The 27160-nt window shown below is 44.4% G+C and overlaps 1 protein-coding gene across 1 annotated transcript; it reads left to right on the top strand.

The window, feature by feature from the left end:
* The first annotated feature begins 908 nt into the window (after window positions 1–908).
* On the top strand, window positions 909–26781 carry LOC147883523 (RNA polymerase II transcription mediator). The gene is made up of 8 exons (XM_087399981.1): window positions 909–1087; window positions 1494–1695; window positions 12980–13093; window positions 13629–13714; window positions 13800–14250; window positions 14523–15119; window positions 16790–17098; window positions 26453–26781. Exons 1-8 carry the CDS (start codon window positions 999–1001, stop codon window positions 26762–26764), a joined length of 2160 nt encoding a protein of 719 aa, XP_087256107.1. The 5' UTR covers window positions 909–998; the 3' UTR covers window positions 26765–26781.
* Window positions 26782–27160: the final 379 nt, after the last annotated feature.

Here is a 27160-nt window from a genome sequence, read left to right as displayed (position 1 = left end):
ATGATTTATGATGGTATCGTATGGTGTAAGGATTGGTTAGGGGTTATTAATAAATAATAAAATTTGGGTGTTCCAACCAAGTCCTAAGGGGATGCCCAAGGTCCAAAAATCCAAATACAACCTCGGCGTATTTATATCTTTCCTCGATCTATCATTGGCATTTTCCATTTCTCAATATTACAATTAAATCTATTAACACGTCAAAGTGATATTACAATTTTCCATTCTTGAAAGGGTCAAAATCAAAGGACAAACTCCTTGCTATATGGCCTTTTCATCATTTTGCAATTAAAATCATGCTATATTCATGACTTCTCTTGATAAAATCCCAATGTGGTGCTCACAAACCTTAATGACTCTAGGTGCGATGGCCATTGCGCACTTGGGTGCGAGTTGGAGTCCATCGGATTTCGTTGGATCTATTCTGCCACCGAGGTGCACGGTTCATTGATAGTGATGGCTAGCCAATCATTAACTTTAACATTTATGTTGCTTGCATTTGCCTCCACTCTCCTGTCATTTTCTCTCAGCAATCAAACTTTAATTGTCTTTGCCAAACTTCTCCGTGTGGCCTAAATGCCAGTCGCGCCACCCCCTACCACTGGTACCCCCCTCCCACCGGTGATGGAACTTGCATCGTACCTCATTGTCATGGAAAGAGGCCCGAAAAGCAACTTGCTCGTTGCCATAGGGTGCCCCTAGGGGGGGACGTGCTAACAGGCAGTGAGCTGGGTTTCTTTGGAACAGGCCGGGTTTTTTCCATACTCAGCACCATCGGGGCTGCTGTCTTGTATGAAATCTTTCAAGCATTAATAGAAGGTTCCTTTCTTTGAAACGAAAAACAAAAAAAAACCAAAACAATTAAACCCTCATCTTATAGCCTTTCAAATTATAAATGTAAAGGTGCAGCTTCATTTTGAACAACATGGCGTTGTGAAAGAGAGAATTCTGTTTGCAGCTCATTCAAGCAGGTACTGTTGCACGCCTCAAGCACAACAATGGTAGGTGTTTCGCCAGTGACCTTGGATCCATTGCCTATGAAACGCGTGCTGGTGATCGAGGAAGCCGGCGCCGAACACCTTCCCCCGTAATTTTCTGGACCTTTTCCTCTTTTCAAATTTGCTCTTCCGGCAATTGCTCACTACCACTCGAGACTAAGTCAACGGAGATTCATTTTGGAAACGGGGGAAAAAGGAATAAATAGATCTTTTCGGCATGCAAATTGAAGGAGAATGAGCCGCACTCTTTGTTTGTCTTGCTAAATGGCAAACATCCGTTAACGTTGCTGCTTTAAGGACGATGAAGTATTCCCTGAAATTTACAGAGCAATTTCTCCTCCTCCAAGTATGCAGCTAGTAACATAGCATTCGCATTTAAACACCATCAGGACACACGTGCTATCAAAACATATAACTTGAAAAGCTCCACAATACAATGCATTGCTAAAAGAGGACTCATTATTACTGATTTCATATTTAAAACCTGTACTGCAGTGAGCCAGCACCAGAGGAGAAGCCACGCTTTCTACTTCAACGCATTGACTTTGAGGAGTCAGAAGAGAAGGATGCCAAGAAGGCCAAAAGTAACAAGGAGGCTGTTGGCCAGTCAGCTTCAAAATGGCCCTGGCAAGGCCTTGTGGAGAATTTGCAACAGGCTCACCAAGAATTGTCAATCATTTTGGACTTCCTTGCTCACGTACTTACACTCAATTTGGACTTTAAAACCCACAAAGTTTCTATGTTGAGGTGTAGGTCCAATGTTGTTTTTTGAGCTGGAAGAAATGAGAGAAAAGCATTTTTGAAGTACTCATTGAGAGTTATTGAGGTCATGAATTGGTATTTTTAGCAGCTAAGTCTGCCCTGTTATAGTTGACCTGCATATGGGAGTGTGGGAAACATCTTTCTGCATGGAATTTTTTTGGCCCTGCAAAGGGTCTTAGGGTAGTGTCCGTTTTTTGAGTTGGGTTAGTAAAAGTGGGGGTTTGTGAGTAGTCGGTCAAGTTGACTGGGTTAGTGGGGACTAGGGTTAGGTCTTAGGTTAATGATGTAGTTAGGGATGTTTGACCCAAATAGGAACTAACCCAGATATTACTAAATTTGTCTGACCCAAATAGGAATGTTTGACACAAAATAGGAATATTTGACAAAATAGGAATGTATGACCCAAAATAGGAACTAACCCAGATCTTACTAAATTTGTTTTAGCAACTTCCTTTATTGGAAGTACTTAGTACCTACCCCCTTAGCCTTGCATAGCAAGCAGTAGAAGAGCAGCAGGAGCAACAGTAGTAGATGGTAAGTAATGAAGGCGAAGGTTCCAAGCAGGGCCAGAGTGGTATCGCCACCTTGTTCTATTAATAGGTTTAAGGGTCACTTCTATTGAGTCGCACAAGCTTTTGTATCTTCCTTTGCAGAGTCTATTGCTGGAATATATATGTCAGTTCTGGTTAACAAAAAGGGTGCTTGAAAAACCAGGCATGCTCTTTCTATTGAATCCAAGGATTTCAATGAATCACATTCTGATTCGGATATATGATTGGTGTGTTTCATGACCATACTCAACCGGCTCTGCAAAGAGAAGTACTGAAGCGCTTTCAGTCCCAGATTTGGCCTCTTAAAGAAATGCAAGGGCATTTAAGTCCATGTGAGAATAGGTACTACAGAGCAGGAAAGGTGTCTAATGACAGTAGAGTTGAGCAATACCACGACCATTGACATGATATTTTGAGCTTTCTTATGAAAATAATCTGATTGTATTGTATGGCCTCTTAAAGTCACAAGGCTGCAGTATTGCACAGCCCTGATATTGTAGTTTGTCTCATAGGCCCGCGAGGCCTCCTGAAGACGTTAATACATCTTTCTTTCTCCCTCCACTTCTTTTGAACCTAGGGTGGCTCTTTGAACTTTGGATAGCCACGTTCTTTAGGCTTCACATCTCAACCCTCTCTCTCTCTCTCTCTCTCTCTCTCTCTCTCTTCTTCTTCTTCTTCTTATGTTACTCCCCTCTTCTTCCCTTCATCCTATCCTCTCCAGAGTTCGGGGTAACTGGAGGTTGTCATGGCCACAAGATGCAGAAGCACAAGGGGTGATGTATGGTAGGGCATGCCACAAAGAAGACGATATCCAAGTTTTGTGCTGAGACATTGAGTGGATTTTTTATGGGAGGGAGGCTTGTGGTACGAAGAGTTGCCATGCAATTTTTCTGAGGGGATGTTCTTGGCATATAGAGGTATCCAGTCTAAATACATTTGATCCCTCCTACATCCTAGAGTCATGGATTAGGTTGCTCAAGCCAAGGTGTAATAAACCAGTAAAAAGAGTGCATAGAGGCAGCAGTTACATCATCTCATTCAGATATTGGGGATGTGGACTGTTTGGGAGTGTCACATGATGAGAGATAGGAGCATACTCCATCTACATTGCAGACACAAGAGAGTACATCTATTATGCCTTCACCTCCACAACCCCCTAGTTTGTTCGATGTATCCAATCCTTCCGGCTTTTTGCTATTTGGCAGCCCCTCCATGGCCAAGAGGACATGTTGGCCATCAACTCCAGTTGAGAAGATATGGAACATTTATGCAAACATATAAAAAAAGAAGAGACGTTTTCTTGAGTCCAGACTCAAAGTCCAACCGGTTAAAATACTAAATATGATGTACTAGGCTAAGTCTTGAAAATTTTCTTTTTATGCTTTGTGTCGGGTCGAGGATGGACTAGCTCAACGGGTTGGTTTATGCAAGTGCCAACCTACTTCTCCTTGAGAAGTACAGATCTCTAGATGGCTTTGGAGCATTTAGTGGAGGCCAAAGCAAGTGAGTCTTGATGAGCTGCAGATGAAACCTCTGACATGTCAATTAGTCAGAGAAGTCAAGAGAATGACGAATGATGATGCCTACGACTTCATGAGAGAGGATATGCTCTGGTTAGGTGTCACATTGATTCGATGGCTTGAGCTCATTTATCATGATAATCTCTTGTTGCAGAGGCTACACCTACACCTGTCATGCGCCAACGTCGAGCATGAGCATGAGCATGAGGAGGATTGCATGAAGGTGCTTGAGCATTGTCATCCTGACAATGTCAGGGAAGATATGATCTTAGCAGATAGAGCCGACGAAACACTCTTAAGTAGGAGCAACCCACTGAGTAGATTGAGCTGAAGACTGTGAGGTGGTTCAGGTTTAAGATCAGACATTGTGGGTCACAATTGACTCGGGGGAGGAGCCAGACTAGATGCAAGCCATGGATCAACGCGCTGCAAATGATGTGGACAGTTTGATGTTGAAGTGGCACCCGGTGAGACGGGAGGTAAGCCACACAGTAGTTGGTCTTTGGCTGGTAGGTTCAATCTGCTCTTTGGTGGTCAGTTCAGCCTTGCTCCTGGTCGGTTTAGCCAGGGGACCAACCTACATGTTTATATAAGTTGGGGTTCTCAGTCTCTGATCCATCACATTCAACACTTCATCCATTGGAGAGTAGAAGTGACCTCAAGCATCTAGTAGAAAGGAGAGTATGGCTACTTGAGTGTATTGGGGTGGAGCTTCTATTTTAGCTTGTTTGGGGAGCATCCATATGGAGGTACACTTTACGGTCCAGGGAAATGATACCACTCAGGTGAGGTCAATGAAACAAGAGATGATCACCCATGTCAACAACAATGTGAACAAAACTGACCTCTATGTGGAGGTGAAAGAGCACACTAAGGTGAGGTCAATGAAACAAGAGATGATGGCTGATGTTAATAACAACGTGAACAAAGGTGACCTCAATGTGGAGGTGAAAGAGTAGGAAGCTAGGGCAAAAAACAAGTTGATCTTATGCATGGGGGATTTCCGAATGGCTGGTTTGATGAGGACGTGGACATAGAAGATAGAATCAATCACCTCAAGGAGGAAATACCACAAGTTGAAAGGGATCAAGAGGTCATATGGAATGTTAGTTAAAAGGGAACACATGCACAAGCCTTTTTTAAAAGTCAAAGCAGCACAGGTAAATATTCTTAGACAAACCCACTAACTGAAAGGCATAGAGATATGGATATATGAGGAGCTCACTCCAACCCAGATCAAACAATGAGGCATTGAACAGTTGCGGATCGAGGTAGGGAGAGCTGCAGGTACACCTAGAGAACAGTGGACTTGCAGACTATGTAACACTTGCAGCACTGGAGAGGAGCTCCTCCTATGTGTTTGCCCTGCTTACTATGAGATCCGAGGATGCTATCACTACTTCTCTCAGGAGGGACATGGATTCCGTACACTCTCCCGTCTGAACCTATTCCGTGACAAGTGTGTGTTGGCCTCTTTCTAATGGAGATGCGCGGACACAGTCAAACTCTGTTACACCAGATCAGACAGCAGGAGGGGACAGCACTACAGGAAATGATCGGGCATAGAGACACGTCAATGATTTTTATGTCTTTGAGTGAGCTCGGGGACACATCGGAGTAGAGGATGAGGAGATAGCCGACATGAGGGCAGCATGTATCAACAGGCAGAGACGACGCAGAGAGGCAGAGTACGCATCACAGAGAATGATCAGAGCATGCATGATATCGGATAGAGGTCTAGCCCATTGCTGCTCTACTTAGAGGAGACCGACTGACCTGAGGTGTCACCCTTGATGTCACTCACTGTATACAAAGATCCCAGAGACCACGGCCCTTGCCACGGTGAGAGACAACTCGACAACTATAGATACACGACATCTTTGCGTCCTATCGGAGGGATACCGCAACTCTCAGATATGTTCTCGGAGCTTTCACACTGCTTACTAAAGTCTCTTGAGAGTCTCAGAGCGTGCTTTTTTTTCAAGTTTCAAGTTTTTGAGATCATTAGCGTAGCTTAGCACTCAGCAAGGGCCTTAGCGAGCCCTTTGCTTCAGCCCATGGCGGCTTGTATGAGTTATTCTGCTGATTGTACTTTGTCCCATAGGCGTGTGAGGCCTCCCGAAGACGTTAATCCCATGCCTCAGCTCCCCGCCTCTCTAGCCTGCTCCGACCTGCTCGCCCAGCCAGCTTGCCCGCTAGCGCACTCCCCCCCCCCCCCCCCCCCCCGTCTGCTCTTGTGCTGCTGCTGCTTGCGCTGCTCCCCTCCCCGCGCCGCTTACCTGCTCTCTTCCCCGCTCCCGCTTGCTTGCGCCTTCTGCCCCACCTCGACATTGCTGCTGCTGCGCCACTGCCCGCCTTTGCTGTGCCTTGACCCGCCATGGAGGCCCATAGCACCTGGTTGTTGCTTGCAAAGCAACCTTGGGCTGCAAAACACCAAGGTTAGCTTGGTAGCCAGCCCCCCCCGCCTCAGCCCTCGTAATGTACACCAAGCAGCTTATCAAGAAGCCTATCTGAAGAAATCAAACCAAGAAGTGGTGACACTATGGGGACAAAGGAGAGCTCACCCGACCAGAAAACAAAGTGTGACAAGGACCGGAAGTATAGCCTCATCTGGAAGAAGGTGGAGAAAATAGAAGACCTGAACGCCAAGGCCTGCATATCAACACTCAAGGAGACATGCAAGATGCAAAATTGAAGGCCTATGCAAGAAGCTGAGAGAGACTAGAGAAGAAGAGTTCTCAAACCTTCGAGCCCAAATGCAAGATGAAATGAAGAAATGGCAAGAGGAGATGTAAAACAAATGGGTATGTGAGAAAGGTAAAATGATGCAGGACATTACTTGTGCTTTGGGTGAAAAAACAGCAATTTGACTTGAAAAATTGAGACATTGGAAGCCCATGTTGATGCCCTCCAAAGTGAGAATGACAAACTGAAAGCAAGTGCTCATTGGGAAGAAGGGGAGTTTCAGCCACCTTTTAACGAGGAGCTGAACACCATTAAAGAGCAAATGCAGCAACTCAAGAATGCGAAGGAGACGTCAGAGGAAGGGTACAAGATCATTGATATGCTGAAATCAGAGAATGAACAACTCAAAAAGGAAATGGCAGCTTTGCAAACAACGGTACAAGGGAAACATACTGAGTTCACACAACAAATCATGAAGGGGACAGCATATATGCTTGCATGGAAAGATGTACTAAAGAAAGACACAACACCAAAGAAAAGGGAGATCATTTCTGAAACAATTGAGGAAGAAAAACGACAGGACAGCAAGAGTCTAAATGTGCTGGTCAGAGGCCTAACAGTAGGTGATAGCCCCATGGCAGACACCAAAATCCTCTTTGACAAAATGGGAATAAACCTCACTTGTGAATCAGCCTGGAGAGTGGGTAAAACAGATGCACCAACGAGGCCTTTGGTAGTAAAGCTGCGAACAGCCACAGATAGATCCACCCTTATGAGTACAGGGGCAGCAGTGAAGGGGACCAGGATCTTTTTAGATGAAGATCTCACACTCCTACAGCAGGAGCACAGAAGGGAAGGAATGGTACATGTGATGGCTGTAAGGCAAGAGGGGAAATGGGCGTTTACAGAGATGGTAGGGTGATCATTCGTGAGAGGGTAGAAAAAAGCACGAGTTGCACCAGGAGGAGAAGGGGACTGCAGCAAATGACGGTGTCTGAACGATGTGGCAAGTATGCAAAACAAATTGAGGATGCCAGTGTGGAATTGTAATGGCACCCTATGGTCCGACCCAGGGGGGTTCTTGGAGACATACCATAACAGAGATGTGATCTTCTATACTGAAACACATGAGAGCCTAGACAGAGGGCTACCCACAGTGACAAGATACACATGGAAGTCTGCCCACAGGAGGGAATTGAGGAGGAATAGTGGGGTACGAGGATCCGGAGCTGTGGCTGTCCTTTTTAGATCACATCTAAGGCCACTCCTCTCTATGGTACGAAAGGAGGAGCATGCACGACACATGTGGATCCGCATCCAGTTACCAAACGCATAGCCGACCTTCATTGCAGTATGCTATTTCCCCCCAGAAACATCATCCTATGCACGAAAGGTCACTGCTGATGGGCACAGCCCATATGAGACTATTCATGATGATATCACGGAGTTCTCCAAACATGGGGACACTCTCCTCCTTGGTGACTTCAATGCACAAACTGGGAACAGACAGGTGGGCCTATTAGATTTCAATGAGGATTCCCTTGTAGTACCGGAGATGGATGCAGCGCTGGGGATCGTGAGGCAGTCGGCAGATGCAGATGCACCAGTGACAGCATATGGGAGACATTTACTCGAGCTGGGAGCCATACATGACTTGATCATATATAGTGGTCTTCGCAGATGGCCATCATCTAGTGGCCTCACCTGTTTCCCACATGGAGGGGGGAGTAGTACGGTAGACTACCTGCTCGGCCCACTAGCATTGGCCCCACGGATACATGATTTTATGGTGTGATCTTGTATTCCATGATAGTTCTATTACGTATCTGTGTTTCACGAAATTCAAGAATCCTCTCAGGTTCGTGTGGAATAAAAGTCAAATCAGTAACTTCTATTATCTCTTGAGGAGAAACAAGTTGATCATCCACACCTAGTAACTCTTTCAGTCTGCTGACATGAAATACTGGATGTACTTTAACATCAGGAGGCAATTCTAGTCTATATGCAACTGGTCCAATTTTTTTAATAACCTTGAACGGACCACAGTATCTGGGGAATAACTTCGGAACCAAACCAGTACTTAGGCTCTTGGATTCCTTGGGAATACACAAATATACCATTGTTTCTTTAGAGAACTCTCTAGGTGAACGATGTCTATTAGCATAAAATCTATCCCGATCTTGGGCACTTCTAATAGACTCCTTCGCAAACTGCAACATTTCTTGCATGTCTTGCAAGAATGTCTTTGCAGCATCATTTTGGATTCCCTTTAACCCAACCATAACTGGTGACTTAGGTTGAAACCCGTACATAAGCATAAAAGGACTGTAACCGGTACTCGAATGCTTGGCACTGTTACAAGCAAATTCTATCATAGGTAGATAATCTTCCCATGAAGACTGTCTCTTAGAAACATATGCCCGAAGCATATCTTCAACCAATTGGTTGACCTTCTCTGTACTGCCATCAGATTGTGCCTGATCTGAGGAACTCATACTTAGAGTAGTTTCTAACTTCTAAAAAACAAGCGTCCAGAAGTTACTTGTAAACTTCGAGTCCCTGTTGCTGACTATGTTAGACGACAAACCATATAGCTTAAACAAGTGGTCCACAAACTCGTGAGCCAGCTGAACAAGCGTCCATAAGTTACTTGTAAACTTCGAGTCCCTGTTGTTGACTATGTTAGACGACAAACCATATAGCTTAAACAAGTGGTCCACAAACTCGTGAGCTAGCTGAACAGCTGAAATAGTTGTTGTAGTAGGTAAGAATCTAGCCATTTTTGTTAGACGGTCCACTATGACCCAAATGGAGTCATGATCCTTGCGCGTTCTTGGCAAACCGGTGATAAAATCCATGGAAATACTTTTCCATTTATTACCCGGGATTTGCAATGGCTGTAATAAACCCGCGCTTCTAAGTAACCTGACAAATCCGGCAACCTACCACATAGTTTTCAATAAATGCACGCATCTTAGGCCAATAAAAGGTATGCTTCACAAGAGACAGAGTCCGATGTATACCTAGATGTCCAACACTAGGAGCATCATGACACTCCCAGAGAATCTTGGATCAAAGATCCGAAACATCTGGCACACATATCTTTCCATTACGGAACAGCAAGCCGTTCCTAATCATCCACTGACCTCCCGCCACGTGTACCATAGGTGGCACAATCCTTGAGTTCTGGTCAACCATGGAGCTCCCATCCTGGACTTTCTGCCAATAAGAACTGAAATGACTATCAGTTGCGCAAAGCCCTCTCAAGGATTGAAATAGGTCTGAGGATATTTCTGTAAATGAAACAGCATTTACAAACTTGACTCGGCTTAAGGCATCCGCCACACTATTCAGTGAACCCTTTCGATAACGTATTTCAAAATCAAAATCTTGCATTAATTTTGCCCATCTAGCCTTTCGTCCCCTCAATTCAGACCCGTCACACACATACTTGATTGACTGGTGATCGGTCAATACAAGAAACTTCGAACCATACAAGTAGTGTCTCCAAACCTTCAGAGCACACACAACTGCATACTCTCAAAGGCTACAGGTCTGCCCTCTTTGAATAAAGCTGCCCCAATCGCAAAATCACTCGTATCGGCCTCTAAAACATAAGGCCGGGTCGGATCGGGTAGTGCAAGAACGGGTGCTTTCTTGATAGTTAACTTCAAGGTTTCAAAAGCCTTGTTCAATGCATCATTCCAAGAGATCGGCTGGGTAGAGAAGTGTTTATTATATTTCGAAGCTGCATTGCAGATACAATAGGTCCCTGAGAAGAGGGAATATTATCACACTGAATACAAAATTGGGTGTTCTTATCCAAAAAAGAAAGGGTATACTCTTTCCATCCATTCCGAATATCATGGGTTTTAAACCACTCTATTTCAATTAATAAGTCCTACATATATTTGGGGATAGTGTTCATTGGACCAGGTTTCACAATGATCCATGCACGGACGGCACGACTCACACGAGGACGGGGTGCTCTGGCCCGACTAGAGAGATGATGCTTCTAGGCACACTTCCAGGACCCCCCGATGAAGGGCTGGCTCTTTGACACATTGGTGAGACCGACTGCCATGTACGTAGCACCTTTCTGGGGGAGTGACATTTCAGCGACGGAATGGAAGAGATTTGAGAGATTGTAGGTGATCATGGGATCCAAGATGATTTGGAGTAAACCCTCAGTCCCTCATCAGATTATACAGGCAAAGTTCACCACGACCCCCCTCTAGGTTGATGCCATCTTCCAGACGGTGACATTTCTCCACAGAGTTTGGTCCTTACCCCAGTGCAGACTACTGAGACTAGCATTAGAATCCTCTAGGCGACTAGCAGAGAGTGGTGTCGATACAGCATGGTACACACGAGTATCCACATGGTTTGGTAGTCACAGCATTCAGATGGACAGACTTCCTCCCTTTCAGTACAGCCTGGATGCACCACCCAAGATGATTCCACGAGATGAGATCAATTGTATCATACGGTTGGACCTCCTCCAACTCCATACATCTAGGGTGTGGGGGGGAGAGGAGCTCTCCACCAAGATCCAGTTCTACCGTGATCACCCCTTGAGGATCTCAGAGCATGGTCTTGTCATCAGACCTCAGTATCTTGAGGACAGGAGAGTTTCACATGCACTAAGGATCGCCATTGGTCATCTACGAGTCTCATCACATCAGCTACGGATTGAGGTAGGGAGAGCTGCAGGCATACCCAGAGAGTAGAGGACTTGCACACTATGCCAGATGGGGGAGATTGAGACATAGGAACATTTTCTATGTGTTTGCCCAGTCTACTATGAGATCCGAGGACGATATCATTGCCTCTTTCAGGAGGGACAGGGCTTTGGCCCACTCATACGGTTGATACATTTTCATGATGAGGTCTGTGTTGGGCTCTACCTGCTTGAGATGCGCTGACAGAGAGACACACTGATGTGACAGGCCAGAGAGCAGCATGGGCTGATGCCACAAGTCACCATCGACAGAGCACAGACTTTTGTCACAGATTTCTATGCATCTGAGTCAGCTGCCAGCGTAGCCGAGGGAGAGGAGCTTGATGAGATGAGAGCATCATGGATCAGCGGTAGAGGTGCACGAGGGACACACACTCCACGTGTGACGCGGAGAGAGCCTAGAGTACGCACGATCGAGGTCCGGTCTATCTCATCCCTTCTCAGAGGCGACCGCCAGAGACGAGGCATCACCCTTGACGTAGCACACCTTGATCCAGAGATCGAGGAGACCACGCCCTTCCCCACGTCGCGAAACAGCTCACGCCCTTCCCCACGTCGCGAAACAGCTCGACAGGCACATATATGAGAGCTTCTCACATCTCATCAGAGTGCCACCAGGTTACCTGGATATATGGAACCTGAGCACGTACCAGGAGTGCTAGCCCTGAGCGCCTAACACGCTCTTGTTACTTTGCTACTCTAGTATTTTGTTCACTAGCTGAGCATGTTAGCGTTTTAGCTTTTGCTTTTAGTTCTTAGCAAGGGTCTTAGTGAACCCTTTGCTTCAGCCCTCAGTGGCTTGTATGAGGTACTTCTTGGATTCGCACTTTGTCTCATAGGCCTGCGAGGCCTCTTGCAGACGTTAATATATCTTTCTTTCTTCTCTCTCTCTCTCTCTCTCTCTCTCTCGTGCGCGCGGAGAGTACAAAGGAGGGAGTGACCCAGACAAACTGGTCATCCTGCGCATCAACAACGTTCCATCACTGATTTCCTTCCTGGATGACGCCGACCCTCTCCAAATCCAGAGCCACTATCGGACAAGCTCATCTTGTCTATCCTCAACCGCCCGGTGAAGTTGGTCCTATAGACAACATACATAGGTCTTGTCAATTGAATTGATGGATAGTTGACTAGGTGGCCGATGGCTAGGGATCTCCCTCTCTATCCTCGCCTTGGGTTTCTCACAGCGTATCAGACATAAGCCTTGGGCTTGGGTCCTTAGCTTTCACTGTATTTGGGTTTTTCCAGCCTCATAGCCCCTTTGGTCTTTTGTAATAAAATTTATTTATTTATTTCTGTGTGTGTGTATGAATGCCAGTTTTGCTACATTGCACACCCTTCTCTCTTTGCTTTTCCCTTTGCCTGTACCCACTCAGATATTTGGTAAGAGATTGCCCCCTTTCAAATTAATTGCAGTGGTTTGTTCTCTGAGGTTTTGCAACTGTGAACCTTTGGGCTTCTCCCTTACATGCAGGAAGGCTGACTTTAGCTGTTTCCAATGACACTAAACTTGTTCCTGAACATCCATGTTTGTAGAAAGAAACGATTGGAGCTCTTCAGCAAACTTTTTTGTTACACATCTTTGGACTGCATTTGTCTGTCTTGAAGATTCTAACTTTTACATTTTATCTGAAAGTGTGCTTGCTATACCAGTGCAATATGCTCGAAGAGCTGTTTCCAATTGGATTAAAAATACTGAACTCTTGTACATTTCATTGGCAGGTCGAAGCAAATGATGCTATTACAGTGGCCAGTATTGTAAAGCCAAAGCAATTGCTGCATGAGGCCTGCTCAGAACTAGCCTTGCGTGCATCTACGAAATTGCATTATTTCAAGGTTTATCCTTTCTTAACCTTCGCTACTAGAGATTGAAATGGTAGTAGTAGTCTTCCAGCTGTTTGTGATATAAACATGGAATAGCCGATCTTTTGCGAAGCATAAACAAGCATAGGTTGTCATTGCTATGCAGAAAATACCAAAAGCACTAGCTTTTCACAAAATATATGAGCATTATTCTTCAGTGAATTAGAGACACACGTTGCTTTTGTTTCATTGTGAATGAGCAAATATGGCAGGATAGAGCGTTGTAGGTACTACGCACTCGCTGCTTGTATGATAGAATAAGATCATGGCACATCAGCTATAGAAAGACTTATTCTATACACCTTAGATTCATGCCATCAGGTTGGACTCATGTTGTGTTGGATTCATGCTATCACCTCAGTTCCAGTAGCTTTGGATGATGTTCTTTATTGTCAAATAAAATAGCTTTTGTTCTTTATTTTATTGTCAAGTAAAGTAGGCATTTTGTTGGCATACTGAATTTGTCTGTGCAGGCTCTGATCTTTATGATGACTGCATGGGTGTGCAGAAAATTGGGAAATATCTAAAACAAACTGCAAAAGCACTCGAGCAACAAGTCGAGAGAGAGGCTATCTTCTATGGGGCTTTAATGAGGTATGGTCATGTAGATTGTGAAATACTCTGTCCTTACAGACTTACTTAGAAGTACTTAAGAAGTTTGGTTGTGGATTCATGATAGGCTTCAGCGGCATTGGAAAGTCAAGCGGCTTCGAGGCATTTCTGCAGGCCCAGGAGGAAATGCAGGTTTTACCATTGATTTGTCGTACCCACAACTGTCAGCTGATCCTATGGCCGGATTATCATCCCGGACAGCTGGCCTGTACACAGTGAACGTTGAGCAGGATTCAAGTGGTTTGCTCATGGCACATCTCCCTGGCCGTCATATCAATGCACTTCAAATGCATTTTGTTGGGCCTTATACCCCTCATAGAGGACTAAGAAACGAGTCTTTGAAGGCGGATGCTACTGTTTTAACTTTGGAAGAGCTGAACTCCAAGATAGAAGACATATCCTCTGAAAAGAAACCATCAAGGGCTGCAGAAAAAGATGTTGGGCAGGCTATCAATGAGGGGGCAAAAGTGGCTCATTCCATACTACGTCGAATTCAGACGGCAATAGTTGATGAACAGGTGCGAGTACAAATCCTATTGCAGAATTGATCGTATGAACACATATTGTGGACTGTTCAATGTCAAAGTGTTTTCATAGTAATTCAAAAAAACAGCAAACTTAGGCAGAATATTGGATTTATAAAGTCAACGTGCAAGTATATAGGAAGCTCTTACTTTAACGAGTAATTGGGAATTTTCAAGATTTGCAACTGTCAAGTTAATGGTAGTTTCTCTTTGAAGTTGACAGGCATTTACATGCACTGCGTTGTGATGTTTTTAAGGACTTGCAGATCTTTGAATGGACAGTTCGGGAAGCTTTGCAGCCATCATCAGCTTTAGTGGCCACCGGTATTCAAGATAATTGTCTCCAGCTTAGCTTAGGGCACTCATCTTCCCTCGAGCTTGAGCTTTTAAAAATACACAAAAGGGGCAATCTTGAAACTCTAAACACAGGTTCAAATGATATGGAGCACGATACTCATGTAAACAGGAGATTCAAATTTGAAGCCCGGAGTGTAGAACCTGATGCTGCAGAGATGGCTTCTGGAGATTGCAAATTTCACGAAGCAGATCATGAGAATCCTCAAGCAAAGGGATCGTGTACCACTTTCCGGAAAGAGACTAGTGCAATCATTTATTTGCAGCAGGCTTTTTATCATTGTGCATTCATACATCCTCAAGTGTTGGACTCAACTTTCCCAGCACCAAAATCAGGACAGTGGAAAGGTATTGATGGAAATCCTGCATTCAGCAGAGTAAGGGAGTCTGGGGCAGGTACTGGACGAGATTCTGTATCCATGGATGCAGCTGGAAGGCTGAAACACTTTTCCTTGACCATGCGCCACAGAGTTTTCAGTGCCAGAGTACTTTCAGAATTAGAAAAGCTGGTAAAAATTGCTACAATTCCATATGTACTGAAGTTACTGAGGCTTGCTTAAATTTTTAACGTGCATCACTGTCCATATTTTGGTTGCTGGACATGCATCTGTGGTCTTTGAAGAGTTTAATCAGCTACATGGAAGAAATTGTATAATCTTTACGGTTATATGTCGCACATGGCAGATGTGCCTATCTTGTATAGTTGACCTACAATCAGTTGGTATGGATTAATCTTCAGAATCGATTTTCTTGCATCCACTGGTCTTAGTTCAGGGGGTTAAAGTCATCCTGTCATTAAATAGCCAATGATGTCTACACACCAGTCAAGGATAGCATCTATTTGGAACAGTGCTGCATCTGGCAAGTTGTCTTCTACTCCATCTGGTTCTTCTCCTACCATCATATACTGAAATATAATCATATTGGTGCATGTGGATAGGTGGTATCAATAGAAAACGACACATAATATTGTTTGCAATGGGGTAAGTGCCTCCATGGAACCAAAAGAACATCAGATTTCCATGTCAGGGAAATTCAGCATCTCCTTGTAGAGTGTAGCATCTAAAACCTAGGATATACAACCTAAAACACACACACACACACACACACACACACACACACACACACACACACACACATTTATTTATATAAATACGTGAAGTCATGCATATATACATGGGAGAGGGGTGATCCTCATCTATGCACTTTTTGAGCCACTTGGGGAATCCAATTTGGCCAGCCTTGTGTAATCCAGTTTTGGGAACCTGGCAGAAGTTATTTTGGTGATCTAGGTGTGCCTGTTAGATAATGGGTCTAGCTTTATAAGAGCCTAACCATTGCAGCAGCGGAAAAGTTGACAGAATCACTAACACTCAAGGTCACTTATAGACGGTGTTTGTACTGAGGTATCTCTAGTTATGCTCTCTTTCCCCCCGGCTCAGCTTTGGTTGGTGGGCAGTCAGCCCCACCCCCTTCCCTTCCTCCTTCCTGGGGCTGCCTCCTCTCTTCCTTCTTTCTTCTTCCTTTCTTTCCTCTCTCTCACTCCACCTCTCTTTTCCTTCCCTATTCATTTTGGACTAATCCATAAGTAGATTCATTGAGGCATTTGATTCAGGAAAGGTTTGTCGAGCAACAATAGCCTGAGGTCACCGTCTATCAATGAGGGGCCTTACCTCGACACAAAATTACCTGGTGGTTGTTATAACAGAGTCTATCTTGCTCGGTCTCACATTTGGTCTTCCTGGTACCCTTAGTTTACGTGGATGAGATGGAAACAAAACACCATGTGATGAGGTTTTTGGTTAAGGCTTTATGTTTCGATAACCTTCATAGCCAGCTAATGTGAGCATTTATTCCATGGCATGTGTAAGTTTTGGCATGCAGCTGTGTATATACTAATTATGCAAAAATGCGATTGGAGTCTTGTTAATGCATTTGCCCACAAGACCAGTTAGACTAAAGCTAGAGTTATCATGGCTTATGTTGTAAAACAATATATTATCATTTCACATCATGGAAGAGCAAGGTTACTAGTATAGTAGGCATGTGTTATGAGGGATGATGAGAATCATAGTTTTACTTGGAAATATGTTTCTTGCATTTGTGAGAAAGCATTGGAAGCCCATTGTTTTGTTTGTGGTATATATCTTAAAAGTGCAAGGCGATCCATTGCATGCAGGTAAGCGGAGTGCCTTATCTTTTCCTATCATTTCATCCTACTTGGCATGCTAGGATTACAGCATGGGATCTTAGACTGGAGATACCCCAGCCGGTGGTGCATGGATGGAAAATGAGACTGGCTAGTTGGAGCAGTGCAAAGCGCAAATCTAGCTCAAGCTTTGCTTTCAGAGTAGTTTTGTGCGATGCTTTTGTCTCAGTGGAAGGTCTAGAAGCCATGCAAACACAAGAAGGTGCTTCTATGGAGCAAGTGAAATTGTCAACATACAGGTGTGACTTAAGCGAGCTGCCTAGCTTTCTTCTATATCAGGTAAAAACCTTCATATTATCAATTGAGCATTTATGTTACTCTATGTTATCTAATTTATCTGATGTTTACCGATTTCATATTTTGACCACGTAGCTGAAGTTTTGGCAAGCAATAAGTTTCAACACATATAATGTAATTTTTCATTTTCATTAAGCATTGAAGGAGACACCCTTTGTGGATTTCTCCTTCATTCATGTCATTCTAGAACCTTTCGGATAAAAAAGGGAAGTTTGAAGATTTTCATATACACAAAATCCATTTGTGGTGTACTTAATTCCTTATAGAACCTAGAGTCTTTCCTTGAGGTGTGTTTCAACAAATTAATAGAGGCATCCATTGTTGAAGGAGATGTTGAGCTCACTACCATTGATGGCTCAATTTTCAGACTTTCAGATGTCTTATATGTGCCTGGTATAACCAAAAATCTTCTTTCAGTGTCCACTCTTAACAGAGCTGGATTTCAGGTCATCTTTGAGGATGACAAATGTGCTGTCCGAGACAGGGAAGATGACTATGCCTTAAGATTATCTGGTACTCTGCTGCGTGGGCTTTTTCAGCTTGATCTTTTTGAGAAAAGAGCAGCCCATGCTCTTGCAGTTTCTACCCCTACAACTGCCATGCAGAATGCAGAATTATGGCATGCCCGATATGGCCACATGCATTACAACAGCTTGATGACACTTCAGAAGTATTCCATGGTTGATGCATTGCCACCTCTTGAGATACCTCCTCCACATGCCTGTGAAGGGTGCATTTTAGGCAAGATGCATAGATTCCCCTTCAAGAAGGATGGTTCAGTTAAAGCTGTCCGCAAATTACAGCTTATACATAGTGATGTCTGTGGTCCCATGAGGACTCCATCGTTGGGTGGTCATCTCTACTTCGTTACATTTATTGATGATTACTCCAATTTCACTTGGGTTTTTGGGCTGAAACGCAAATCAGAAGTGTTCACGGTGTTTAAACACTTTTCAGCCATGGTTGAAAATGAAACTGGACTCAAGATACAGACATTGCACACAGATAGAGGTGGGGAATACTTGTCTGCAGAATTTGATGCTTTTCTGAAAGGCAAGGGTATTGTGCATCAGCTCACAGTCAGGCTGACCCCTCAGCAAAATGGCAAAGCTGAGAGGAAAAATCGAACTCTCATGGAGATGGACAGATGTATGCTGAAAAGCAAACACATGCCTCACAAATTCTGGCTTGAGGGCTTGATGTGCGCCAATTACATTTTGAATCGGGCTCCCACTAAGGCTTTAAAAACAAAAACTCCATATGAGGTATGGAATGGGAGAAAGCCTTCAGTGGATCACTTCCGAGTCTTTGGATGCCTTGCTTATGCTCATGTGCCAGTTGAATTTAGGCACAAGTTGTCAGATAAAGCCATTAAGTGCATATTTGTTGGGTACAGTGCAGAAAGCAAGGGGTACTGTCTCTACAATCCTGCTACACGCAAGATCATGGTCAGTAGAGATGTGATATTTGCTGAAAATTCAGCTCACACTCAGGCTGAATTTCAAATGTCTTCTTCTTCAGAGGATGTCTTTGAGGGGTTGCTACCCATTGCCTTGGGTTCCCCTGCTGATATTTCTGATGTAAATCAGAATTTACAGCCACCTCCAAATGCTTTAGTTCCGCCACAGGATGTCTTGCCCCCTCCACAGGCAGTGGAACAGGTGGTGCAGCAAGAAATTGCAGACATACATGCAGCAAAAACAGTCCCAAACTGGCTGTTACAGACTCTCAGGGAGAGTAAAATTGATGCTTCGTTACCTGGCAGGACTCGCAGTGCAACAAGGCACATGGAAGGTGCTAATTCAGTGGAATCAGCATATGCAGGTACTCTTCTTGATGAGGAGGAGCCTGCCACATTCGAAGAGGCAAAGGACAATGTGCATTGGATGAATGCCATGCACGATGAGTTGCAGTCCATTGAAAAAAATCAGACTAGGGATGTTGTAGACTTGCCACCCGGTAAACATGCCATTGGCACACGATGGGTTTTCAAGGTCAAACGGAAGCCAGATGGCTCCATTGATAGATATAAGGCAAGGCTGGTTGCTAAAGGCTATGGTCAGAAAAAGGGCATAGATTATGAGGAGACATTCGCTCCTACATCCCGGATGACCACCATCCGATCAGTTATTGCAATGGCTGCACATTTTGAGTGGAATGTTCATCAGTTGGACATAAAAACAGCCTTCTTAAATGGGGACTTGCTGGAAGAGGCGTATGTCAAACAACCTCCAGGCTTTGAAATTACAGCAAATGCACTTCAAGTATGCAAGCTCAACAAAGCTTTATATGGGCTGAAACAGGCCCCTCGTGCATGGTATGCCAAGATCCATGCCTTTTTGACCAGCAAGGGGCTGCACAATAGTCTTACTGAGAGCACCCTCTACATCAAGATGGATGGGGGGGAAATTTTAGTCATCCTTCTTTATGTCGATGACTTACTGCTCACAGGGTCCAATGAAGACAAAATTGCAGATTTCAAAGCTGATTTGCAGACCAACTTTGACATGTCAGATTTGGGGTTGCTTCACTTTTATTTGGGGATCCAGTTCTCTCATGAGAGACGTGGCACTGTTATGTCTCAGTCCAAGTATGTTCAGAAACTCTTGGATAGATTTAACATGCATGATTGTAAGCCCATAGCCACTCCCATGGAGCCGGGGCTGAAACTTACAATGCATGATGCAGGAGAATTAGTTGATGCCACACTTTACAGTCAGGCTGTTGGATGCCTCATATATCTCTACAACAATAGACCTGATATTCAGTTTGCAGTATCTCAGGTGAGCAGGTACATGCACAGCCCAAAAACTATGCATTGGCAGGCAGTTAAGCGCATCTTCCATTATTTGCAGGGCACGAAGTCTTTTGGCTTGCTATTTCCCAGGGGGGGTGATTTGCAGATGCATGCCTACAGTGATTCAGATTGGGCTGGTGATTATGATACTAGGCAGTCCACTAGTGGCAATCGTTTCTTTTTGGGTAAATCTTGCATTTCCTGGCTGAGCAAGAAACAATCTACAGTGGCTACCTCATCATGTGAAGCTGAGTACAGGGCAGCTTTCACAGCAACAGTTGAATGTGTCTGGCTGCGACGTCTATTTGTTGATCTTCATCTGTCTTTGGAGGGTCCTTCTCCAATTCTCAGTGATAGTCAGAGTACCATTGCAGTGGCAAAGAATCCAGTGTTTCATGCTCACACGAAGCACATTGAGGTTCACTATCACTACGTCAGAGAGAAGTTGCATGCAGGAGAGATCAGTATGATCTTTGTGTCCACACATGACAACGTTGCAGATATTTTCACCAAAGCACTACCACGTGAAAAGTTTGAGGCATTTCGCAGTGCCCTGAACTTATATCCGTTTGGTGATTGATCAGCCTTGTACATGACATTGGCAGCGCAGGGGGGTGTTAGAATTATAGATATAATTCAGCAGTGACCAATGTAATTTAATAAGCTAGTTAGGGGCACTTTTCCCTCTTTAAGAGGTTTTTCCCCCTAACCGCAGTTAGTTCACTATGGTTAGTGACTACTAAGGTTTTGTCACTAGGACAAAACCTTATCTCTCACTCATTGAGTTGTACTCTTCACACTCTTCTATTGCAACTCAGCTTCCAAGCTTTCAGCTCTCCAGCTCTCTCTTTCTTGCTCTCTCTCACTCTCCATTCTCTCACATGTTTTTCCGACATTCACTTGCAGCCCACTTTCCATACAGAAAGTCTTGAGCACTTGTAAAAGTTTGTGCATAGAGTCCGGATCGTATGCAAAAAGAACTACGTCATCTGCGTATAGCAACAATAGCAGTGTCCATAGTCCCAATGGCGGTCCTTGCAACCCTTCCTCTGTTGCAAATTCATTGATGAGTTCCTCCAGTTGATCAATGCATATTCCAAGCAAGGTAGGTGATAGAGGGCAGCCTTGCTTCAGTCCCATATTACTCTCAAATACATCGGACATACCCTGTGCTTGAGAGAGAGAGAGAGAGATGTATTTACGTCTTTAGGAGGCCTCGTGGGCTTATGAGACAAGTACAACAAAAAAGAGTAACCTCGCCAGGGCCCCTGCTGAGTGCTATGCTAAGCTGAGAAGTTCAAAAGCTCAAAATTAAAACTTAAAAAAATGCAAAACTCAAACTAGTATTCAAAATACAAAAATAGTTCCCATGATGGCTCTCCGATGAGATGCTGTATCTATATTTGTCGAGTTGTTTCTCGTTGTGGAAGGGAGCGTGGTCTCCGTGATCTCTGTATCCGATAAGCCATATCAGAGTGACACCTCGGCCCTGACGGTCCCCTCGGAGGAGAGCTGAGATAGGATGGACCTCCATCGTGCGTGCTCTGGTCAGCCTTTGCATTGTACGTGATCTTTGTATCTTTGGCTCCGCAGCTCCGCGTTGTCTCTTCCTGTTTATCCATTATGCTCTCATGTTGGCTAGCATCTCCTCCTCTATCCACTATGTCCTCGGGCTGACTCAAATGCGTAGAAGTCTGTGACATGTCATTGTGCTCGGACTATCTAAGTCTCTTATAAGTTATGGCACTATCACCTCTTGATGACAGATCTGCCTCAATAGGGTCTCTTTGTGCTGTTGCATCTCAATCATGTAGAGGCCAATGCACACCTATAATGGAAGTGGATCAGTCGAGAGAGTGGTCCAAAGCCATGCCCCTCCTGAAAGAGACAGTGGTATCGCCCCTAGATGTCATAATAGACTAGACAAGTACCATATGAAAGGCTCCTCTGTCCTCCTTATATTCTATAAATCTGTTGCTCTCTGCCTCGATTCTCAGTTGATGGAACACGCCATCCTCTAATACTCTCAAGATGCTATATAGACGTGGTGGGGAACTGGATCTTGGTAGGGGACTCTTGCTCCCCCCTCCCCCCCCAAAAAAATAAAATAAATAAATAAAAATAAATAACAATCCATAACATTATAGACCTGGAATAGATCCACCCGTATGATACAGTTGATCTCATCTTGTGGGGTCAGGAAGGACGGTGCATCCAAGTTGTACTGAAAGGGGGAGAGTCAATCCATCAGAATACCTTGATTGGCGAACCATGTGGATACTTGTGCATACCATGCTGTGCTAACCCCTTTATTTGCTAGTCTTTTGGATGATTCTAGTGCCAACCTCAAGGCAAAGCCAAACCCTGTGAAGATATGTCACTATCTTGAAGATAGCATCAATTTGAAGTGGGGTCATGGCGAACTTTGCCTGTACTATCTAATGAGGAACTAAAGGCTTACTGGATTCCATTATCACCGTCTCTCTAAAATCTCCTCCAATCAGTCGTGCAATGGGAGATCACTCCCCTAGAAGGGTGTTGCATACATGGTTGTCGGGCTCACTAGTGTATCGCTTCGTCAGGGATCTTGGAAGTGTGAATGGAAGCACAGTTGCTCTAACCGGGCCAGAGCTCTCTGACCTCATGTAAGCCGTGCCCTGGCTGCATGAGTCATCGTGAAATCGGTCCTTTGAAGACTCTGGTATGCTGAGGGGGTCCTTCTCTGGTACTCTGAGGGCATCCGATCCGAAATCAAGTGTCCCCCTGTGCGTGCATTGAGTCCCCTAAGGATCGTCCGTGCCTGGAGAACTCCGTGATATCATCAAATATCGTCTCATATGTGCTGTGACTCTCTGTGGTGACCTCATGTGCATAAGATGATGTATCTGGGGGAAAGTAGCACACAACAATGCAAACAGTCGTGCAACAAGTGGCTGGATTCGTATCCACATGTGCCGTGCATGCTCCTTCTGCATCACGGATATGAGTAGTCTCAAGTGTGATCTGAAAAGGACAGCTACAGCCCCACAACCGCGTGTTCTAGTATCTCTCCTCATCTCCTTCCTGAGAGCCAACTCCCAGGTGTACCTTGTCACAATGGATAGTCCTCTCTCTAGACTCTCATGTGTTTCGGTGTAGAAGATGACATCTCTATTAATATAGGTCTTTGAGAAACCCCATGGATCAGACCAGAGGGTACCATTACAATTCCAAATAGTCATACTCAATCGAATCCGTGTCCTTGTCTTCTAGGCTGACACCGTCAATGTGCTGTCCGCATCTCTCTCTTTCCTTTCTGCTTTCTCTTGTATAATTACTTTGCCATCTCTGTATGCAGCCCGTTGCTACTGTCATTTGGACGATCCCCTCTCTCCGATGCTCTTACTGCAGAAGTGTGAGGTCATCATCCAAATATGTCTTGGTCCCCTTCCAAGCTGCCCTCATACTTGGTGGACCTATCCGCCGCTATCCAAAATTTCAATACCATAGGTCTCGTTGGTGCATCAGCCTTGCCCACTCTCCAGGCTGCCTCAAAGGTGAGGTTGACCCCCATCTTAGTGATAAGTGCTTTGGCATCTCCCAATGTTAAGGACATTTAAGGCTTTACTATTTCTTCTCCTCCTCCTCTAGGGCATAAAAATGACCTCTTTTTTCGGGGCTGATGTGCCCTTCTTGGCTACGTCTTTCCATTCCCTGCCCCCATTTCAGACAGAGAGTTTGGGGCCAGTTCTCCTCCAGTTCTCCCAGTAGTAGGGCACAGCAGATCTCTCATATCCAGGCGCCTAGTTCAGCAGGAGGATTCTGTAGCAATCAGGGACATTTTCCATCGTATTTTACAGTCATTTTACAGCTGCATGATACTCTGAAGGTATCCATTTTGTATGCTGATTTGGCACTCATGTACAACAGTAATCAGAGCATTTATGCCATCAGTATAGATAAAGAAGTGTACTATAAGTTAGGAGATCTCTGGTGTCTCTATGCTTGAGTTCTTTTTACATTTCATCTATTTTCCGCAAAGCAAGTCCTTGCATGTTACAGCTCCTCTTAATAGGAAGAGCATCACACATTTTTTTGACCAATAAACACATTGAAGGAGATGCTTGCAGAAAACCGAACCTCTGAAATCTCAAATGGATTAAGTGGAGTTGCGTTTCATGATAGACTCCCAGCTTTCAAGAGATGTTACAGGAATGAAACATACTGGACATAAAAGAAGAAAACATAGGAGGAGTAAACAAGGCAGCTTGTCAATGAGATATAACTGAGCAAAACATCAGTCATAGCTCAGGAAAATTGACCAAGAATACCAAAGCTAAGATGAATGCTTTGTGTATTAAAAAAAAAGCTCTCTGTTGTATTCTTTTGTTTTGATCCAAAGGCCTTGGTTTTGACCATTTGTCTTTATTATGGACGGAGACTTCTTGGACTGCTTTTGGTATTCCCTTAGGAATTTCAAATCGGCCTTTACTAAATGGTGCCTCTCTCTCTCTCTCTGTCTCTCTCTCTCTCTCTCTCTCTCTCTTTTACTCGAAGGTGACCGTCCGACCAAGAGGCGTCACTCTCATTATGACCCACTAGATACAGAGATCAGGGAGACCACGCCCTCCACCATAGCGTGAGACGACCTGGCAAACACAGATACGAGATATTTTTGCAGCTCACAAGAGAGCCACCATGGCACCCGGCTATGTGTTCTAACTTTGAGATTGAGTATTAGCTATGAGCTTCTAGCTTTGAGCTTTGAGTTTGAGCTTTTGAGCTTAGTTTAATATAGTACTCAGCAAAGGGTCTTAATGAGCCCTTTGCCTCAGCCCATGTGGCTTGTATGACTTTTGCCTCATAGGGCCATGACGCCTCCTAAAGATGGTAATACATCTCTCGCTCTTTGAGGATACCTGCAGGTTCACCTACCCCACTCGTTGAGGATCTCTCTTGGGTAGTTTCCGGTCTCTTCAAACAGACTTCGCATCAAGAGCGGCAGAGCAGAGCGACTACCCAAGGAGAGGCGCATATGCACACTGTGTGACATGCAGGAGGTTGAGACAGAGGAGCATTTCATCTTCAGGTGTCCTGTTCACTGTGAGATCCGAGGACGTTTCTACTGCCTCTTCAAAGATAGCTATGGGATTTTGGTCCGTTTCCTCTCCTACCCAGACAAACGGTGTTTGGCAGGTTTCATTCATGAGGTACTTAGACACTGCGAGAGGATACTCCGAGCACGGAGACAGGATCATACTTCTTCCTCGGCTGATCCCTCTCAGACCTCTATCACAGAGTTCTTTCAGCCAGATCACATGGACCCCCACGAGACGAGGCCTCGACATGATCGTGACCCAGAGCCTGTGACCCGACAGCTCAGATAGAGGGTCGACACACAGATCACACTTAGGGACATCCCTTCCTTGTTTAGAGGCGGAGCCCGATCAACGGGTGTCACAGTAGCCCTGGTCTGACGTAGAGCTACGACCAGGAGACGTGCCAGGACTGCACCTTTGAGTGGCCGACAGCACTCTATTGCCAACTTCATGCCTCCACTGCCTCATTTATCCTGATATCCTGCTGCTGCCGATGATGATGATGATGATGATGTTTATGATGATGCTGAGATTGATATATAGTCGACCATCGACATGACTATGTTGTACTTAGGACTTAGTACTGCTATTCCTTACCGAACAACAAGTACACTACAAGAAAATAGAACCTCTTTATTTATTCTCCACATCCCAAAATTGCTGTGTTCATGGGAAGACGGAGCATGGTGATGGGTGGCATGTCAAACATAGAACCCAATATAGTGCATAAAGTGAAGAGAAATAGTACCCACTCAATAAGAGGTACTTTGCCTAAGGCAAATCGTGATCATGCATGTAAGACACGGAGGAAAACTGAGGAGACCCCAATATTTAGTTATCAAGAAACATGCAGAACCTAATTGTTAAGTAACCAACGAGGATTTGTAAGCAAATAAATAACATCAGAGAGCGCATATATTAATCTTCGACAACACAAAGAGCTCCATAGAATCCACACAAAGACACACATACATACACAATGTGTGTGCGAGTGGAGAGAGAGAAAGAAAGAGAGAGAGACAGAGAGAGAGTTTATTAAAGTCTTCAGAAGACCGATGGGTCTATGAGACTGGAAATTCTGATACAACAACAAGCTGTGGTAGTGGAGCTACTAAACGAGCATCCATACCAATGCAAAATGGCATGGGTGTATTGTTATAAGAAAGTGTCGTAAGATATGTTGGCTTTGTCCTGTAGATCCTTGTCCACACTCAAGGAAGGCTTCACTAGAGGCACCATTATGTCAGCACCAAAATGAGTTGTCTTTAATGAGCTTCTCTTGCCTCCCAACATGTTAGCCTTGCTGTTCAAATCCTAGCAACAAGATTCAAATATTGTATTGTTGATTGTTGCATTTCTTGATGTTGAAATCTTGGTCTAGCTGAGTAGAATGCTGCTAATACTGACTGAAATTGTGTTTTCAATCTGCTTGTATGTGTTTCTACCACGTGGATCATTCAGCTTGCGGGCCAACTGGTAAAGTGGCTTCATGAGGAGGCACTGGTCATGGGTCTGAAAGTCAGAAGGGACTTACTGAGTCTCTTCTTTCATCTTAGCAGCCAGGATGATGTTGTCATTGTAGCCAGCCTGGATGTTCAAGCTTATTGTATCAATTGGTGGCTTCAGTCACAGAGTCCAAAAGTAGAGGACGGTCAAAAGGAGGAATTGATATTCAGCAAAAGTAATTGTAGAAGGTTTTTGGGACCTCTGAATTTGGAGACTCTTAGAGGCATACTCGTTGATTTTTTAAATATATGCAGTGACGATTCTTGAGCATATTTTTTTGGATCTCATGTGAAATTCAACAGAATTTTTTTGGCTTTGTACTGTTCTATAAAAAATGCAGTACTTACCAGTATCCATGGATGAGGTCAGTATCCATGGATGAGGTCTATGCATAGCATTGCTTGCCGTTTTCATCTATTATCCTACATGCATTGGAATTTCCTAGAGATTATGATAAAAGGGAGCCCTAGCTCTCGCCTCTTGAGACCAAGATCTTGGGTTGGAAAGCTAGATGATAATTGGTATGTTTCTACTACTGTGTTGAGTGCATGTTATAGTGGGATTCTATGCGGGTGCTTTTGGTTCCAATAAGATGGTGTGATTACTTGGCTAGAGGGTGGTTGGATGGTAGAGGATATCCATTGCTAACTATTTCTCTTAATT

This window comes from Dipteris shenzhenensis, chromosome 28, assembly GCF_047967505.1.
Source record: "Dipteris shenzhenensis isolate YYH24624 ecotype China chromosome 28, Dip_SZ_1.0, whole genome shotgun sequence".
NCBI lineage: Eukaryota > Viridiplantae > Streptophyta > Polypodiopsida > Gleicheniales > Dipteridaceae > Dipteris > Dipteris shenzhenensis.
This window is presented reverse-complemented; position numbering and strand designations above follow the sequence as displayed.